Source organism: Triturus cristatus, chromosome 2_2 (assembly GCF_964204655.1).
Source record: "Triturus cristatus chromosome 2_2, aTriCri1.1, whole genome shotgun sequence".
NCBI classification, from domain to species: Eukaryota; Metazoa; Chordata; class Amphibia; order Caudata; family Salamandridae; genus Triturus; species Triturus cristatus.
Genome location: NC_140582.1, coordinates 950,220,487 through 950,239,258, shown reverse-complemented (window position 1 = coordinate 950,239,258; position 18,772 = coordinate 950,220,487). Strand labels below are relative to the sequence as shown.

Sequence of the window (18,772 nt, the reverse complement as noted above, 5' to 3'; positions counted from 1 at the left end):
TTCCTTTTTCAAAGAAAAACCACTGACTAGGCAATCGTTTATTCAGTGATATTGCATGCCAGCAAAAGGAAATTACTACCCACACCACCCTCCCTGAGTAGGCCTTTGGCTGCTCTGCTACCCTAAGAGCATCAAGTGCTACAATGAGGTACTTGGTTCCCAGGAGGACACATTTGTGGACCTATTACTTGCACAGGACTCACATCCTGCACAACTAATAACCCTTTTCTTACACAAAACAATACAACTAATGGTATATGATAGTTATTAAATGTTCCAATTTTATATGTGTGGGGCTACTTCACAAGAGCATATAAAAGTCAGGGCCACTGGAAATATCTGATTATGCGGCTGTGTTGATTTTTGCATGATTATAGATTTGCTGCATTTGCCACATAATCCATCATCTGGCGCATAATCTGCAGATTTTAACAAGAAAATTATTTCTAGTTCAAAAGTTACTAAAAATCCAGCGACGTGTTGCCGCGCAGTGAAAGGCCCTTTGCAAAGCTGGACTGGTCACCTTTTTGTTGCTTGTTGCTATATTTGGGAATTAAAATGGTGCAAATAGATACAACCAATGCTCAGACAGTGGTACCAAGTTTAAAAATGATGAAATAAGGAAGCAATGCTATTATAAAATGTGCCACATTATGTCGCATAATTTGCCTTTTCTTACTGCATATTTTACTCAACTCTGCCGCATAATTTTGCCCTCTCTGCTGCATCATTCCAGTGACCCCGATAAAAGTACATAAATGTGTCCTACAATAGTACTACTACAAAATACCTTTGTGAGTAGACCCCCTATGCCCTAGTCAGCACCGGCATAGTGCTACACAGTTCTCGCTTGTTTAGCTTTGGAGTATGGCATGATGACACCATTTGACTTATTTTCAGTGTTAAATGAGGGGAGATTATGGGCCAGGGAAGACATACCTATATAATCTCAATCTAGTTGTTCACCTCACTTTACTAATTCTGACAAAAAGAGCACGCCGATTGTTCTGAAAATTGTAGAACTTTCTAAAAGAAAAACCTTGCATTAATCTTGTCTGCTTTATGGTCTGTTGCTGAATTCATTTGAGAATACCAGAATCTACTAGCATCTTTGAGAAGTACTACACAGAACTGCCCTATATTTTTATTTATTTATTAGATTTTTTTGTGAAGCGCTGCCTCCTGGCATATGGTAGGTCAGAGCTCTATAAGTGGATCACCTTAATCATCATTACCATTTCAAACACCAGGGGTGATGCCTGTCAGACTTTTTATGTCCGAATATGATGTGTGGAAATCGACCTTTTGCACAAAATGTTTAAGGTTTTAAAGTACTCAAAAATTTTGCATGCAGACAGCATGTTTTTAAACAATGCTCTCAGTATTTTTGGTACCCAGGTGGTGTCATAACCTTATGTTATACTTTTTTTCTCTGCCGCCATTTTTCAACCAAGAGGCGAGTCTCCTGTCATATTACCATAATGCAATTTCATAAAGAGCACAATTAAATCCAGTCTCGGTAAGACAGGCTGAAGGTTAGCATCTCGTTCAGTGGATTTATTGTCAGCGCAGTGCCGCAGAAGTCCATTTGCCAATTACTTAAAGTGGCCGTAAACTGAATTTGCTCTGAATTGTTCTTTTTTTTCGCCATTTTTTTTCCATTTTAGTGATTGGAACCTGGGCCTGCTCCTGTGTTCTTTTCTGTGATTCAGCTAAAGTGATGCAAGAAGAATTGAAATATTGTGTTGTTTCTATACAGTGCTCACCCTTGTAATCTCTTTCTTCTATATATAGTGACCTCAGTGAAAATCTGATGCAGGCCATTCCAAGGAAGGCTTTTCGTGGGGCTGTGGACATCAAGAACCTGTAAGTCTTCTCAGTTGAATTTTGATGCTTACGTCTGTTGCTTTTACGTACTGTGCACGCTGCCAGCGTAGATCCAGACCGTAGACGTCGATAACTCCTTGCGAGCTCAGGTTATAGAATATTGTATGTTGGACTGATTTGAATTGTAGCCACAAACAAACTGTAGACTTTTTAGAGGGACTCGGAAATCTACTCTGGGTGGATGTTCCCCACTGGAAAGATGTGGCTGCGTTGCCATGGCAAAGACGGGAAATAATCTCTATTTTCACGTGCATGATACTTTTTAGTGGATCACAAAAGGCTTTACAGTGGTGCATAATTCACAAGGCTTTTTTTTATGCGCATAGATTTCAAGTAAGTGGAATGGTGTGTTGAGCTTGCTGGCTCCATGCAAAATTAAGCAAAAATACCTCTAAAGAGCCCCCGCCACCAACCACCAAAAAACATTTTAAATCTTTTTATTAAAATTCGACACTCTAATGCTGTTGCCTTTCCTTGCATTTGAAAGTGGTGGGCCTAACTCCCAAGAAAGTGCATCTCTGCTTCTAAATGGGATGAGTCTGAATCAGGATTTCTGCAAGGAAATTCATTTACTTTAGTTCAAAAGTCATTCTACCTGGTTGATCTTTCCCTGATCTTTTCCTTTGTAGAGTGATAGGAAAACGGGAGGAAAAAGGTGTCATGGGAATGGGTGAGACGGACTGCCGGCCATGCCAGAGTTTTTAGGGCCTCCCACAAATGCAGAAATGTGTAGGGTCCATAAAAGTATTGCAAGTATTTTCCCATTTTGTAAATGCAAATGGGAAGGTCTCACCCCCAATGTTTTTATCTCGGTAAAAATTACAAAAAGCAGTCCATATGCACTGTAAAGCCCTACACCAAAAACATTTGATTGTGAGGCAAAAGTAAACATGGTTTTATACAATTTATTTGAGAATTAGGCCCACTGAGCAAATTGCCTATGCTCATGGGGAGACCCCCTAATCACGCAATTTAGGGGTTGTGCCTAACTGTGGCATTATCCCTATTCAATTTACCCCCACATGACCGGAACCATGTCATTTGGGGCAAATTGCTATGGGAAAATATGTCAAATGATATCTGCAGGGCACTACCACAAAACTCTAGAAACAATCATTCCCTGTGGATCTACACCAATTGAATGAAGGCCACAGGTGGAGTGCACTGTGACAAGCAGTGTGAGAGAAGTAGAACAATCACATTAAACCACATTTGGCTGAGTTGTAATAGTTAATTATCACAGCTATAATTTCAATAGAACACAATTGATAATGTTGTTAAAAAATAAAGCCTCTATGAACCAAACATTTGTATATTTATCTGATTGCGTCAAACGACACACCATTCATACAAGGACCGAGCTCCATTTACCTGAGGCTACCCGGGGCAGTATTATACATCGTGCCCTAGGGCACGACAGGTGTGTGCACCTGCTTTTTCACTCCCGGTGCATAGTGCTGCCTTACATGTAACGCCAGCGGTATCCTGAGAGGTCGTTCCCTCATTTGCATGGTATGTGGTCCTATGCAACTAAGTGAATCACTTCGCATTTGTGCCCGTGCAATATTGCCAACACGGGCACACAGGCCAACATGCCCTTAGGAGGCACACTGACAATGCGCCACAAAAAGGTGGTGTACTGTCAGTGTCCTCCCTGACAGAAGCCCTCTTGAGAGGTTATAGGGTGAACCTTGGACCCCCAGACATTCACCTGCAGGCAGGGGCAGTCACTCACAGCACCTGCCTGTAAAGGGACCTCTCTCTCCTCTTCAAAGTGCAGGCGGGTTGTCACCTGCCCTGTGAAGCATGCAGCAGCTTTGAAACAACCGCTCCATATTTCACTGAACGCGTTGCTCCCAGTGCAGCACATGTTCAGGGCTGCCCTCAGGGCAGCACATTCATCATAATAGGGCACACTTTCCCTGTTTGCGCCTGGCACACCTGTCTAAACAGGGAAAGTGTGCCTTATTTGTGATACAGTCCATTGACTTCTGTTCTGCTAAGACGCAGGCGTAATGCCATTGCTGGTATACTGAAGTAAATTCCATTCAAACAGGTGAACTCCTCCATGCTGCAGTGCTGCTTTGAGACAGCACCATCACTGGAATCCGCCAGGAGGTAGCTAAACAATGGGTGGTTTTCATTGTTGTTTCCTCTTAGAAGGGACTGAGGACTGGAATGACCCTAGTTGCCAGTGTGCATTGCAGGGCATTCGATCTACACATTAGAACATGAGAAAGGTGCAGCCACCAGTTGGATGGAGGCTCTTTTCCCATTATTATGTTACATCCCTCAGCCTAAGTTAATTTCCCCCATTTTTAGAATCTGCTGAGTATTGCCATAGTAGTGTGAAGCTCACAACCATCATCTAGTCATTACTAATTCTAAGTGGGCAGCACAGGAATATAAACTTGATTCATCTTGAGATGCAATTAACGTTTTCCAAAAGAACTCATAAACTTCTTCTTTGAAGAAACTATTGCCATCTATTTAGGAGGTTCTAGTTTTAGATCATCTTTAGAAGATCTTTTGCAATAGTCCTTTAAACCTAGGGTTGGCATTCAGGCATGTTGGTAAAAGAGGGCAAGGGCTGGGCTACCCTGCATAGCAAGGCAGCACCTGTATTTGATCCCTTTGATGCTGCTCTACACACTTGTTGTAGATAGTGGGATATTATTACAAATGGCTGTAAATGTGTGTGTTTATATTCGCTGAAAAAGAGTATTAAAGCACAGTTATGCTTAGTTACTGAGAAGACCAAAGCATGCGAAAAACGTTAAAAGTTTCAGCTCAAAGGACATTTTTTTAACTAAAAAACTTACATTCACCTCGTATAGTTTGCCATAACTCACCCTCCTGAGCACTGCTGAAGGCCTCACATGTCAAAGATGACATTGGAAACTACACCATCACTACTATCCCTGGTTACTACACAGATCACCTCCCATTAGTGCTATCAGTATGAATGGACAGGGCAATGTAACCTTATTACAACACAAGCATTTGCAATGCAATAGGACTCACATTTATGCAAGACCTATTGCATTGCTAACGGGGAGTGCGGGCGGGGGGGGTGCGAAAAGACACGACAGCGGGAGTGCGGGCGGGGGAGGGGGAAAAATATAGTGCACTAAATAACACGTACCTTACAGTTTAACACTCAAAGTAAAGGGGCCAGTAGCCATGAAAGGATACACATGACGACATGGCATAATAAAGCAGGACGAACAAGCCTCATAATCAATCAGAAGACAGAATTTACAAAAGACAATGACACGAGCCAATTAAAAACATGGGCGGAGCTTCCACAGAGCTCCCACTCTGTACTTGATAACTGCATGCCTCGCGAAGCTAGCAGCGCATGCGCGCTGTTTCTATAGACTCGACCTAAAAAACATATATGTAGAGCACAGCATCTCTAAGCAACACAATTTTAATATAAGCAAGTTCTACAATAAAGGTCAAGTGGTTATGAAACTAAAAATGTTTGCTGCTATAAGAATGCAAAATATGCATTTCAACATGCATCTAGACTGGAGGAAAGTGGTGTAGATTTAAAAGCCAATTTTCTCTTTGTGAATAGAGTGTGAGTTCACAAAGGGCCTCAGGTCAGGGCTTGACCAAAAACCTTACATTCAGTCCCAACTATGCATCGTGAATGTAGTACGCAGGGTCCCCAGTGCTGGCTCTTTAGTGTGTGTGTGTATACATATATGTTGGACCTGGCCCTTTTTGCAAGGTTATCCCCAAACATTTTGCCCTCCTCCTGTATTTTTTCTGAACTGTTGTTGTTGGCTTTAGGACTCTGGGCATTTTACCACTGCTAATTAGTGCTAAAGTGCCTGTGCTCTCTTCTTTAAACATGATATGAATCGCCTACACCTATTTTTCATATTTAACTTACTTGTAAGCCCTTGTATAGTGGTATCCCATATAGCTAGGGCCTGTAAATTAAATGGTACTAGTGGGCCTGCAGCGCTGCTTGCACCACCCACAGATGTAGCCTCCCAAACCTGTCTCAGGCCTGCCACTGCAGGGCATGCGTGCACAGTTTACTGCCACGTTGACTTGGCATTTAAAGTCACTTGCCAATTCTGAAACTCCCCCTTTACTACAGATAGGTCACCCCTAGGTAGCCCTATGGGCAGGGTACTATGTAGGCAAAAGGTAGGACACATGCCTTTATTGTGAGACATGTCCCTGTAGTGAAAAACACCCTATTTCATTTTTTACTACAGTGAGTGCTGCACCTCTCATAGGTTAGCATTGGGAATCCCTTAAATGTTTGTAATTTCTGATTTGAAAGGAGTAGCGTTGCCATGTTTGGTTTGTTTGATATAGTGGTGATAAATCTTGCTTATTGATGTAGGTGGATTTTTCATTACTATTGTGGTAATGCTACTTTTGGAAAGTGGCATTTCTATGTGCTTTGCAGCCTGACTCCAATCTATGTCTAGGGTAGAGTGACAGCTAGGCTTTGTGCATACTTTCCAGACAGCCATCATATAGGAAGGGTTGGGTGTAACAGGGTTTCATCTGCATTCTGAATAGTCTTCCTGGGCTAGGAGAGAGGGAGATGGGGCACATTTGCTGGGTGTATACATATATGAATATATAAATATATTCACTGAAAGAACCAAAGGTTACAGGGACGTTATAGTTAGAAAATAGAATTTAAAAAACCTTAGACATTCACTAAAAAAACAAAGGTTACATGGGTGTTATAGTTTGGTTCAGATTTTACATGCACACAACCATAGAAAAATAGCAGTTCTAGTTATGTTTATCTCAAGAAACGATAATGTGTGCCCTAAGGTAACTATTACTACCCGCCTTCAGAGGAAGCTGGCATTGTTTTCGCAAGCAGGTTGCAGCAAAAAATGCTGCTTCCAGCGTGTGGGAGCAATTTTTTAATCTATTTCCTTGCCAGCTTCACAGCGGGCAGGGAAACAGATGAAAACTCCACTCCCAGTGGGCGGGAGTATTTTTACTGCTCCCGCACGCAGGGAGCCAACTCGGATGGCAGGAGCTTTAAACTGCTGCCACCAAGTGAGAGCAAACAAAGGTTTCCCTGCCCAAACTTGTGCTGGCAGGGAAACAGCGATATTCCGGGGGTGGGCACCCCGGGACATAGCAGGAGCTATGGGGAATGGAGTTCCCAGGGCAACTAATGACTCTGGGAGAGGGCCACACGGCCCCCCTCCCTTTGCATTGCACAGTTTGGCCTCAGGGGATGGGGTCACCAGTGCAGAACACGGCCTGGAGAGGGGAGCTGCGCGACCCCCTTCCCATTTTATTTTAATGGCTGGGCCCAGGGGGATGAGGTCCCCAGGGCCAAAATCAGCCCAGGAGTGGGGCCACATGGCCTCCTTCCCCATTTAGCATATCAGGCGGGCCCTTGGGTAGCTGGGGCCGAATTGGGCCCCGAGAGGGGGGCTACACAGCTGCCATTCTCAAATGTGACCGGGCCCTGGGGTGTGGCAGACCCAGGGCCATAATTTACCTGGGGATGGTGGCCACATGTGTCCCATCTACCATTAATTGCACATTTATATTCCCCTCTGGACCTGGCCCACCTGGGCGGCAAATTAAACAACAAGCGTGGGAGACCGCATTTATTTTGTTTTGCTGTGGATATTCCACAAAAAACACAAAAACATTTTTTTGGGACCCCACCACCAGCCCTAGGGGGTCAGGGTATTTAAACCCTGCCCCCTTCTGTTTTTTTTTTCTAAGGACTCAGCTGAGTCAGAGTCCGAAGATGGCTGCCAGTACTTCCTGTTGAAGTGTTGGCAGCCAATCAGATCTCACCGTGTGATCTCTTGGTTCTGCAGAGGATTCATGTCCCTAGAAAGCGATACATCTTTCTTCTTTAATAAATCCAAAACTACTGAAAGAATTTACACTAAATTACAAACCGCACTCTTTCTGGACCAAGCTCTAGCTTTCTGCCAAATTTGGTGTCACTCCGTTCAGCAGTTCATGGTGTAGTCTTGTTCAAAAACCCTATGGGAAATTGCATGGGGAAATGCGTTTTGGGACCCACCCTTTTTTTTGGCCCCCGCTTGACCAATCACCCAAAACATTCAAGACAGCAGCTAAAGTGAGTGCCAAACTACTTTTGAAAATATTGTGAAGATTCGTCAAATGGTGCCTGTTAGAAATGGGGGTCTCTAGTTGGCAGAGCTAGGTACCATTGTCCAAACAGGGGCCTTTTTTCTAGTCAGGGTAAGGGGGATATACTTCTAAAATAACCCCTACTCATGCCCTTGGTAGCTTGGCACGAGGAGACAGGCTTATCTCAGAGGCAGTGTGTACAGCGTTTGTGAACACATAACGTAATACAGTGAAAACACTACAAATGGACACCACAGCAGTTTAGAAAAATAAACCAAAACAAGACCAAACAACAAAAATCCTCAATACAGTACTAAAAATAAAGCTTTCAAAAGGTAGATATAGTTCAGTTCAATGCAAGTTGTAAATGCGACACGTTTCTCACAAAGTACCTTGGATGCGTCACGCAAAACAAACAAAATGGCCGCAGGGAAGGTGATGCGTCGGTTCCTTACACGCAAGAACGGTGATGCGTCTGTTCCTTGCTTCGGGGGAGGTGATGCATCGGTTCCTTATTGCAGCGCAGGTGAGGTGATGCGTCAGTTCCTTACCGGAGAGGAGGTGATGCATCGTTTTCTATACTGCCTGGGGAGGTGATGCATCGGTTTCTTACTATGTCCCCCAACGATGCAACACTCTTGGTGCCACGATGCGATGCGTCGATCCGGTACGATGCGTGGTTTCGTGCAGCCGCACAGCAGGCTTTCTTCGGGATCGGTGCGGTGATCTCGGACTTCGGAGATCGTTGCACCCGATGCGTCGTGCTGTGATTTCTCGAACCGCGCCAGGCGCTGCGACGGTTTCTCAGGTGACGCATCGGAAACAGGTGCGGATGCGTCGATTTTCCAGCTCCCAGCAACAAACAGTCTCTAGCAGTCCTAAACAGCAGCAGGCACCTCTTTGCAGGTTGGAATTCACAGCAAGGAAATTCAGGGGAGCTGGTGGTGAAGTCTTTGTGTCCCTGAGACTTCAGAACAGGAGGCAGGCTCAGTTTCAAGCCCTTGAAGATCTTCCTCAAGATGACAAAGCACAGCAAAGTCCTTTTCTCCTTTCCTTGGCAGCAAGTAGCCACTGCAGGCCAACCCCAGACAGCAAACAGCACAGGGGCAGTATTCCTCCTCAGCTTATGCGGCTCTTCTCCTTGGCAAAGGTTTCTCTTGATTTCCCCGAAGTGATCTAAAAGTCTGGGGTCTGGGCCCCTCTTATCATACACCAAAATCCTTTGTTCTCTGAAGCAGAGAGTGTCTGTACCCAGCCAAAACCAGTTCTGTGGGGCACATTGCAAGTGCACAACAACCTCCTTTGTCAGTGTGAGCCCTGGCTTCAGACACACCACAGGGGGCGGAGCCGTCACTGTGGAAGGCAGGCACAGCCCTATTCAGGTGAAGATGCTACTCCTCCCATCACTCAAAATGCAGACCAAGCCTATTCAGCCCAGCCCTGACTCATTGGACTTCTGGAGCCACAGCCCTCCCCAGCCACCTGTCATACAAAAGCCAGACATGCAATACACAAACCTAGCAGAGACACACACTGGATAGTTAGGCAAGAAAATACCTACTTTCTAAAAGTGGATTTTCAAACACAGAATGTAAAAATCACCCTCACTAAAAGATGCATCTTAACATTCTGAGTTCAGGCATACTAAACTTTATTTTCCTACCTTGTTCCTAGGGTCAGTTATGTTTATAAGATATCATAAACAAACTGCCCATTCTGGCCTATGGGAACAGATAGTCTTGCAAGAATAAATTGGCAGTATTTCACTATCAGGACATCGGGGCATGTCCTACCCTTCACATACAATGCACCCTGCCCACAGGGGTACCTTGGGCCTACCTTAGGGGTGACTAACATGCAGTAAAGGGAAGGTTTGGGGACTGGTAAGTGTGTGCGCTTGCCAAGTAGACATGGCAGCCCCAGACTGCACACAGGCTCTGCGATGGCAGGCCTGAGCCACATTTTACAAGCTGCTTCTGTGGGTGGCACAATTAGTGCTGCAAGCCCTCCAGCAGCATTTGATTTACAGGCCCGGGCACACATGGTGCACTGTACCAGGGTCTGACAAGTAAATCAAATCAGCCAATCATGGAATCACTAATCCATCACATCAATTTACAATGGGAGCACTTGCACTTTGGCACTGACCAGCAGTGGCAAAGTGCCCAAAGCATCTAGACCAACAACAACCTATGAGGCAACAGCAAAAAAATGGAAGGGAGACCCACCCCAATGGTGCCAAGTCTAACAGTGCCAAAGTTATTAGCAAAACAAAAAACACATATAGCCTGATTACGATGCTGGTCGGGCAGACTGTCGTGGCCGCGATCCGATTCTGACTGCTGAGGCAGGGAAGGTTCCCCCCGCCGTATTACGATGGAACCGCAGTGGTCTCATCTATGGCAGTGGACATACCTCTGAATATCTTGTTGCAAGTCTGCGCAAAATCACAGGAAACATAATATGCACACACATGCATGACATATGTGAGGATATGCCTTGTGCACCATGTACTCTATTGCTAGAGTGTGGCGATCTCTGCAGTCAATGGGGATTAATGCCACCAATGGACTTACCTGCATCCGGCGCACACAGAGTCGTAGTCACATTTAAGTCTGTTAGGGAGAAGCTGATTTGGGTGAGTATGTACCCCAAATTCATCGTTCCCGATGCCTCGAGGCAGACAGTCAGACCACCAAGGTCGGGTCGTCGCAACCATACATCGTAATCAGGACGGCGGTTGGAGATGCCTATCAGGGCCAGCTCTAGGGCGGTGTGACCGGTGCCACCTCACCCTGGTGCTCACTTGTGGGGGTTTGGGGGTCGTATTTGCAAGTATATTGTAGTTTTAAAAGCACCTGCACATTCCTTGCCTCCAGCAATTTTCATACAACAATAAAAATTTCAAAGTAACTCTGATGATTTAGGTTCTTCTTGGAGTGGGATCGGAGTTTTATCTAGTGGAAGTTTTGACTCATATTAAGGTAGTGTAAAGGGTTGAAATGCCTGATGAAAAGGGCATGTACCGTGCAGATCACACAGTGCATATAATGTAAATAGGTCAGTGCTTTTGTCAGAGAGATCCTTTTATTACTTGCAGTGTATAACTTAAAATCCTAATATAGAACAGTGAGCTAATGCAAGGTATAGATCAGCTCATTATGATTTTTCATTATTCTAATGTTGCAAAAAGGGTTCATTTCGGTAAAAAAAAAAAAAAAAAAAAAAAATTATTATTAAATGTAACCCCCAACCATGGTGTTTTACATTATGAGTTTGCGCTTCTTCAGACCAAGCACTCTTTAACGATACTGTCTATCAGTATGGAGGACATGTCACTGCTACACCTTGTAATCATTTTTCGTGTGTAACATTTCCTATACACTGATTTACAAACTTATGATTGATTGTCTCTGTGTAATGTGTGTGTGTGATGTAATGTGGTCCGACACCCTACACTGGTATGAGTGGCACTATAAACCTAATTAATGCATCTGAGCGAGAAAGTGGTTATGGAGACTTGAGGGGCACTGTTAAAAAGTGATAGTGAGGGAATCCGTGTCAGAGGTGGTCATTGGGGGGCACAAACAAACATTGTCCCACAGTGCACCACCAACGCTAAAGAAACCCATTTTGTTATTTATTGTAAATCCAGTCAGTAGTTTTTGAGAAATAAAAAAAAAAATGGTATACATAAAGACGCGGATCCTCTGAGGATCTGACAGTCCCTGCGCTGAAATGTAATTGGCTGGCAACACTTCTATGAGGAAGTGTTGGCAACCATCTTGGGACTCTGCTTCAGGTGAGTCCACAAAAAAACATTAAAAAAAGAGAGGGGGTCTGGGTAGGAATACCCTGACCCCCTAGGCCTCCGCAGCTTCCGCCAAACATATTTTTAAAACGAAGTTCGGGCTCCCGTGCTTCTCAACTGTTCAGCCTCTGGGGGTGTCAGGTCCCAGAACTATGCAAAATTAATAAAAGGATGGGGGCTCACGAGGCCCCCCTCCCCTCTTTTAAGCCCCGGGGACCACCACCTCCTTGGGGCTTTTTTAATATAATGGAGGGTGGCTCTTTGGACCCCCTTCCTGGGCTCTTTTGAGTCCAAGGGCCACAACCTCCCTTGGGCTTTGCTTTCAATTTGAATGGCGGCCATACAGACCACCCTCCCCCTGGGGCGGCTACAAAGCCCTGGTGTTAGACTTGGCCCTTTCTGCAGGGTCATCCCAGAACATTTCGCCTTCCTTCTGTATTTTTTCTGACCTGCTGTTGGTGGTTTTATGACTCTGGGCACTTTATCTCTGCTGATCAGTGCTAAAGTGCATGTGCTCTCTCTTGTAAACTTGGTAAGATTGGTCTACATCTGATTGGCATATTTAATTTACCTGTGAGTCCCTTGTGCAGTGGTATCCCATAAACTCAGGGCCTGTAAATGAAATGCTACTGTGGGCTTGCAGCACTACTTGCGCCACCCCCTCCCACCTAAGTAGCCTTTCAAACCTGTCTCAGGCCTCTGCCACTGCAGGGCCTGCGCGCCCAGTTTACTGCTGCTGTGACGTGTCATATAAAGTGGTTGCCACGTCTGCAACTCCCCTTTTACTACATATCAGTCACCCCTAAGGTAGGCCCTAGCTAGCCCTTTGGGTTTGGGCAGGGTGCGGTGTAGGTAAAAGGTAGGACATGTGCCTTAACTGTGTGGCATGTCCTGGTAGTGACAAGCAGACCTATTTGGTTTCTCACTGCTGTGAGGCTGCCCTCTCATAGGGATGCATTGGGGATTCCCTGATATGTGCTTCAGTCGTAGTTCCTGACATGAGAGGGGTAACGTGACAATGTTTGGTATGTTTGGAATAGTCGTGATCAATCCTGCTTATTGGTGAAAGCAGATTTATTATTACTATTTTAGAAATGCCACTTTTAGAAGTGGGCATTTCTGTGTGCTATGTGTCTTTGTGCCTTCCTGGATGTGTATTGACCGTCTGGTTCTGACTGACATGGGAGAGGGAATGTGCATTCACTCCAGCCAGTTCCTGGGGGGGTTGTGTCCTGTCCTGCCTGGGTGACTCAGCACTAGTCTGAATAGACCTTGGCTGAATTTAGAGTAGCGGGAGGAGTTGTCCATTGCACCTGAATAGACCTGGTCTGCCTGAATAGGGCTGTGCCTGCCTTCTACAATGCTGGCTCCGCCACCCTGTATTGTGTCTGAAGCCATGGCTTACACTATGAATGGGGAGGGTTGTGCACTTGTAATTGTATTGTAAAGTGCCCCCAAAACAAAGACATTAGGACTATAAGTAAAGGGGCAGTGACCCCATGTAAAGAAGTAGACGCTGTGTGGGACTTGTGACGGGCAGGCTGCTGGACTGCCAGGAGGAATCTATTCTGGAGTGGACTATCACTTTGATCTGAGGCCCTTGTGCTGGCCTGCCTGGCTGCGCCCTGCTGGCGTGTCTCTAGCACTCTCCCAGGAGTGCTGCTGTGCCCCTGGTCTGGGTAGACTCGAGCGCTTTGTTTTCTTTGGGCTCAGGGCTCTGAACCTGGGCTTGGGGCATGCTGGGGTTTATTTGCCAAGCCCCAGGTGTGGGCCCATACTGCAGTAAAGCTTCATCTTTGCTGTGCTTTTAAGCGCTGTGCCTGCACACCAGAAGCACATGGTGGGTGCTTTCAATTTTGTTGTCAGGAGCCCGGGAAGTGGGCTCGATCCTCAAATGCGGCGGGCGCAGAATGTATTCACTACATGAGGAGAAGCCGCAGCCTCCGGAGGCCAGGCAGAGGCAACAAGCCGTGTGGCTGAGTCTGGTTGTCAGCGGGGCCAAGCGGACCACACTCCAGGGTAAAGAAGCCACGACCTCGCAGATCCCAGCTACGACAAGCAGCTCCAGCGGAAGATGGAAACCCCGGGCTGATGTTCCGGCGTTGCCTAGCAACACCAACGTAATTGTGGGCGGCGCCCACTGCAGTGAAAGGCCAAGTGGAGAAGAGCAAAAGTTGATGGAGAATTTGCTCCGTGTTTGGCCGCCAGCCATTCCTCTTTCCTGGCCCGCTGGGGCAGTGCCTCGTGGGTACAGGCATCTGGCTTTCGAGGAAGCCCGTGGGACGCCAGGCCAGTGGAACCGGGAGACTAGGGGGAGATCTCCCTTTGCCCTGACATTAGGCCTGATTGGCCTTGAGCCGTCCAAGCATGCACCGAGAACACGAGAAGGCAGTGTGAGCAGCTGCCAGAGTGTGACATATCCTCAGGACCCTTGCTTTCTGAGAGAGGCATTGGTGTGCCTTGGGAAGCCTGGGGTGAGACCTTCTGGAGGCCCCTGGCTAGGGTTATCGCATTCCCGGGAGTAGGCAGGTACATGGCCCAGAAGCCCATGGGAAGACTCGCAGTACCCTCATAAAAGCACAGGTGCCACTCTGACTGTTGTTCTCGTATGGGTGGTGGACATCCGGCAATGCATAGTGTTTTACGTTAAGCGCAATCATGATGTTACTATAATATGTGCACGCTGCAAGTGTTTGCTCTGGTGCACTGCTGGTGTGATCATGTTTGGGTAGTACATTGCCAGTAAGGATTACTAATGTGTGCACTCCACAAGTGTGTACTGTAGAGAACTGCTGATGGTGGTTAGGCGTAATGTTTTATGCTAAGTGGCACAGTAATATATGTGATGGTGTTCAAATATGTTTTTATGGATAATACAAAGGATATTTTTATATAACCTTGTGTGGACTTTCTCTTGTGGTGTGCCTAGTGTGTCACTGTTGTGTGGGTGTGTTGCACAAACGCTTTACACATTGCCTCTGGGATAAGCCTGACTTCTCTGCCAAGCTATCAACGGGTTGAGAAGGGGTTATCTTCAGTGTGTTACTCCCTTGCCCTGACTAGAGTGGCGGGTTCTGCCTTGCTTAGGTGCATACCATAGCCAACCTGAAACCCCATTTCTAACACCTGGGGACCATCACCTCTGCGGGCTAATTTTAAACAATGGGGAGGGGGCACAAAACCCCCCTTGACCCCGGGGACCACCACCTCTCTGGGTCCTAAAATGTAGTTAAAACTGTCAGGGGGGACGTGCGGACTCCATCCCGGGCCGTATACGGCACTGGGGGACGACCACCTCCCTGAGTAGGGGGGTCGTACAGCCCCGCTCCTGGAGCCAATAATAGCCCTGTGGACCGCCGCCCCCCAGGGCTGGCTCCTGCTGTGTTCCGGGGTGCCTACCCTGTGACATAGCTGTTTGCTGTGATTTGGCAGGAGCTTTGACAGCTCCTGCTATATTAGAGCAAACAGTCCACTTCCAGCAAGCGAGAGCTGAGAAAATGCTCTTGCTTACCCGGAAGAAGAGGTTTCATTTATTTCCTTTCTCACTGTCAAGCGGGCAGGGAAACAGTAAAAAGTATTGCTCCTGCATGGAGGGAGCTGCCTTTCAGCAGCTCCCTCCGTACAGCACCAATGCTGGCTCCTGCAGGAGGTTGGGATCTGGCAGGGACCGCAGGGGCCTTAAGGCTCCAGACGCTGTCCCATTGCACACTGGGTGGCCTGGGCTCACCCAGGAGACATGGCTGGGCTCCAGGGTATAGGGTCCCAGGGGGCCAAAATTTGCCCGGAAAGGGGACCCATGCACACCCCTCCCCCAATAAATGCCATGGAGCACTCAGACAATCTGAGTGGATCTGTGAGTGGGTGTGTAAGTATCTGAGCAGGTCTGATGTTGCTAATGATTGGTACACCTGTGAGGCATCTTTACCCTTCCTCAGATTTCAGTCCACTACAAGAGCATCTCTTATGGATATGGCATCTGCTTCTCCGATTTCCCTTTTTCGACTTTCTCTACAAGAGTATCTTTATATTTCTAACTGAGCCTGGATCTAGAAATGCATTTGTGTTCTAGTGAATTGCTTTTGATTTTTAACATTTGTTAATTTGTGTTTCACTTGTACACATTTGTTTTTTGGTATGTGTGTTGGGGCATTGGTTGCTTACATATGATTTTGTGGAATCGCTTGGCTGCGTGTTAATAATTATTTATGTGACCCCTTATATGCTATTATTAAATGAGGCTTCAGAAGAATAACATTAAATTCTGGCTGCCTCTGCTGTTTTCTGCCACTTAGCATTCATATGATTTATATATTTACTTTATTTAATTTTTTCATTTTTCTCCATTGTGCGCAAATCCGTATTCTTCTGTATCATGGGGAACCACAAGTTTGCATATGTAGCACAGTTCGCCACTTAGCGTTTAACTGAAATGCAAAATGGGCACAATAATCATGTTTATATGTTTGCCATAAGTTATACCAACTCATGCCCTTCAAATCCTGTTTTGGTTGCAGTACATTCCTGTATATATTATCCTGTGCTTTTACAAGATTTTCACTAAAAATATCCTCTTTGTATTTCAACTGCTATTTAATTTTCATACAAACATGCAGCTCTCTTTTTTTTCTCTGTAAGCATTAAGCACTGCCCGAGTCTTTTCACTGTTTTTTGGTGGTGGTGTGGAACATAATTATTTTTAACAAGATTGGGCACAGTTCACTCTGGTTACGAGGCTTTGTCAAAAATCGTAATGTGGAAACTGGTCAGCCGACGGATTAAACTACAGTGGTAAATTGCATTCTGGAGTGCCGGCTCTGGTTATATATTTAAAACACTACAACACAGTTTTTAAGCAAACGATTAGCATAGTGCCACCCACAACCGCTTTAAGACTCCCGGAGCCCATTTGTGGCTCAGGGAGGGGGTCTGCAGACCCCCTCACTTAATCTGCTTTTCGGCCCTATGCATGGGGGTCCCTGGGGCCTGTACAGGCTTGGGGAGGGGGCTGCATACCCCTGCCCCTTTTTAATAAAGAAGTGACCCTGAGGGATGGGGTCCCCCGGAGACCTTATGGGCATGGGGAGAGGAGGCCCATGCCCCCTTTTTTAGGTCTCGCTAGCGTAAGGCTGCGCGCATGCGCAGTCTCGCTGGCGAGATTTAGTGTTGACAGGGTATTTTCAGTAAGGGGCATTAAGCCCCGCCCCTCTTTCCCATTGGCCGGCGTCACCGTTTATGGTAAACGGCGGCCAGCCATTGGGAAAGAGGTGCCGGTGATGTTTTCGCTTGGCTTTTCGAGCCGTCCCATTTAGACGGCCTCGCCTGCTTTGCGTTGGTTGCAAAAGGTGTCTTATCTTTATGGGGCCAAACACATGGCCTCATAAAGACAAGAAACCTTTTGGCAGGCGTGGCTGTCCAAGTGGCTCGGCAGAAAAAGCCGAGCAAATACGTCACGTCATGGCGTGCGCTTGTTTGTTATATTCTCGAGTTATCAGTTTGTAAACTGAAGTATACACCAACTTAAATGCCCACAGGTGAAAACTCGAGTCATGGCATCGTTGTACATGCATGTCTTCAATGTGCTGTTGTTAACTGCATTGACGTGGGCGTAGATGAAGCGATGTAAAACTGATTTTGTCCGTGGTTCAGACGCTGAAATACTTCTGAAATCACTGTTTGAGGATTGCTCAAATTCGGTTGATTTTTGCCCAGTGATCAAATGCTAAATTTCGCCTTTTGAAGGGTTCATCTTAATAGTTAACTAAGTGCGCGCTTTCAGATAGATGAATGCGTCACACCTGTGACACAGACCACCGTCTGGACTGTGGCTGTGCTCCTGCACGCCATCTGAACCGCTTGCATTGTCCATGCGCCCCCACGCCCCTCCCCGGGCCGGGCAGGTTCTTCTTCTTGTCCTCAGAGGGGCCCGCGGCCCCCTCCACCCCCAGAGATGGGGAGGCTGCCCAGTATCTGAGGCGGGCTCCAGAGACAAAGGCCTCCAGCTCGGCACCCCCGACCTTTCCTTTCATCCTGCCGGGGACTTCACACCTCAGTCTGGGGCATTGTCCGAGCGAGAGCAGGAACTAACGGGGGGCGAGACAAAGCGCCCACCATAAAATGCTAAAGGCAGCTCTTCTTGCGTCTCTTTCTTCCTATCTGTCGCCCTCCCGTTCCTTCTTTCTATCTTTCCCTTAGTTTGCTTTTCATTCTTTAAGTCTTGTCATTTCATTTACATGTATTGAACTTTAAATGTTTCTATGGTTCTTTCTTTTCAATATTCTTTAAGTATATATCTTTCTTTGTTGCTTCTTTTCTTTCTTTTATGCCATATTTGCCTCCGTTGTTCCCCTTCAGCCCTTCCTTGTTTCATTACTTTCTTGCTGTCTCCAATCCCAATCCCACTCCCACCCTTTCCCTTTTCCTCTTTCTCACTCCTTCTCGCTTTATTCGCCTATTTCGTTATTTTTCCTTCAATCCACAGGTTCACTACCTCTTCATTTCATCTTCTTTTTCCCCGTTCGCTCTCGGTTTCATTGTGTTCTTTTTAAAAAACATACCACTCCCATACACACTTCCTTACTTCTCTTTTATGTCTCAGACACGAAGGTGAATGCATCATTCATCTTGTCTCATTAATCTGGACATTTCACTGTTTGGGTTCTGCGCATGGTCTCTCTTTATATGCCAGACTATGAGAACTGCTTGTGGGGGCATGGCACCACTTCTCCACATCTTCCTTCCTTCCTTGGTCCCTCGCTCCCCCTATCTCTAGTTTCGCTCCAGGCCGTGTATATCCCGTGGGCCCTAGAATCAGGCTGGGAGCCCCTCGCCATGACTAATCACACTGACAGGCAGACACCGGACGCCCCTTCCTGTAGCAATAAAGGCCAGCATTTTATGGGGCCTTCCCTCTACTCGAGCATCATCCACTTCTCTATAATATAGTTTCAAACCGGTCAA

At 46.3% G+C, this 18,772-nt stretch overlaps 1 protein-coding gene across 5 annotated transcripts in view; it reads left to right on the top strand.

Moving 5' to 3' along the window:
* Positions 1–18,772, top strand: part of SLIT2 (slit guidance ligand 2) — a 689,918-nt gene that overhangs the window by 369,831 nt on the left and 301,315 nt on the right. For all 5 annotated transcript variants that reach the window (XM_085642360.1, XM_085642359.1, XM_085642358.1 and 2 more), the window contains exon 5: positions 1,795–1,866. In XM_085642360.1, the coding sequence (XP_085498486.1) occupies positions 1,795–1,866 (72 nt within the window). The remainder of the gene's footprint in view (positions 1–1,794; positions 1,867–18,772) is intronic.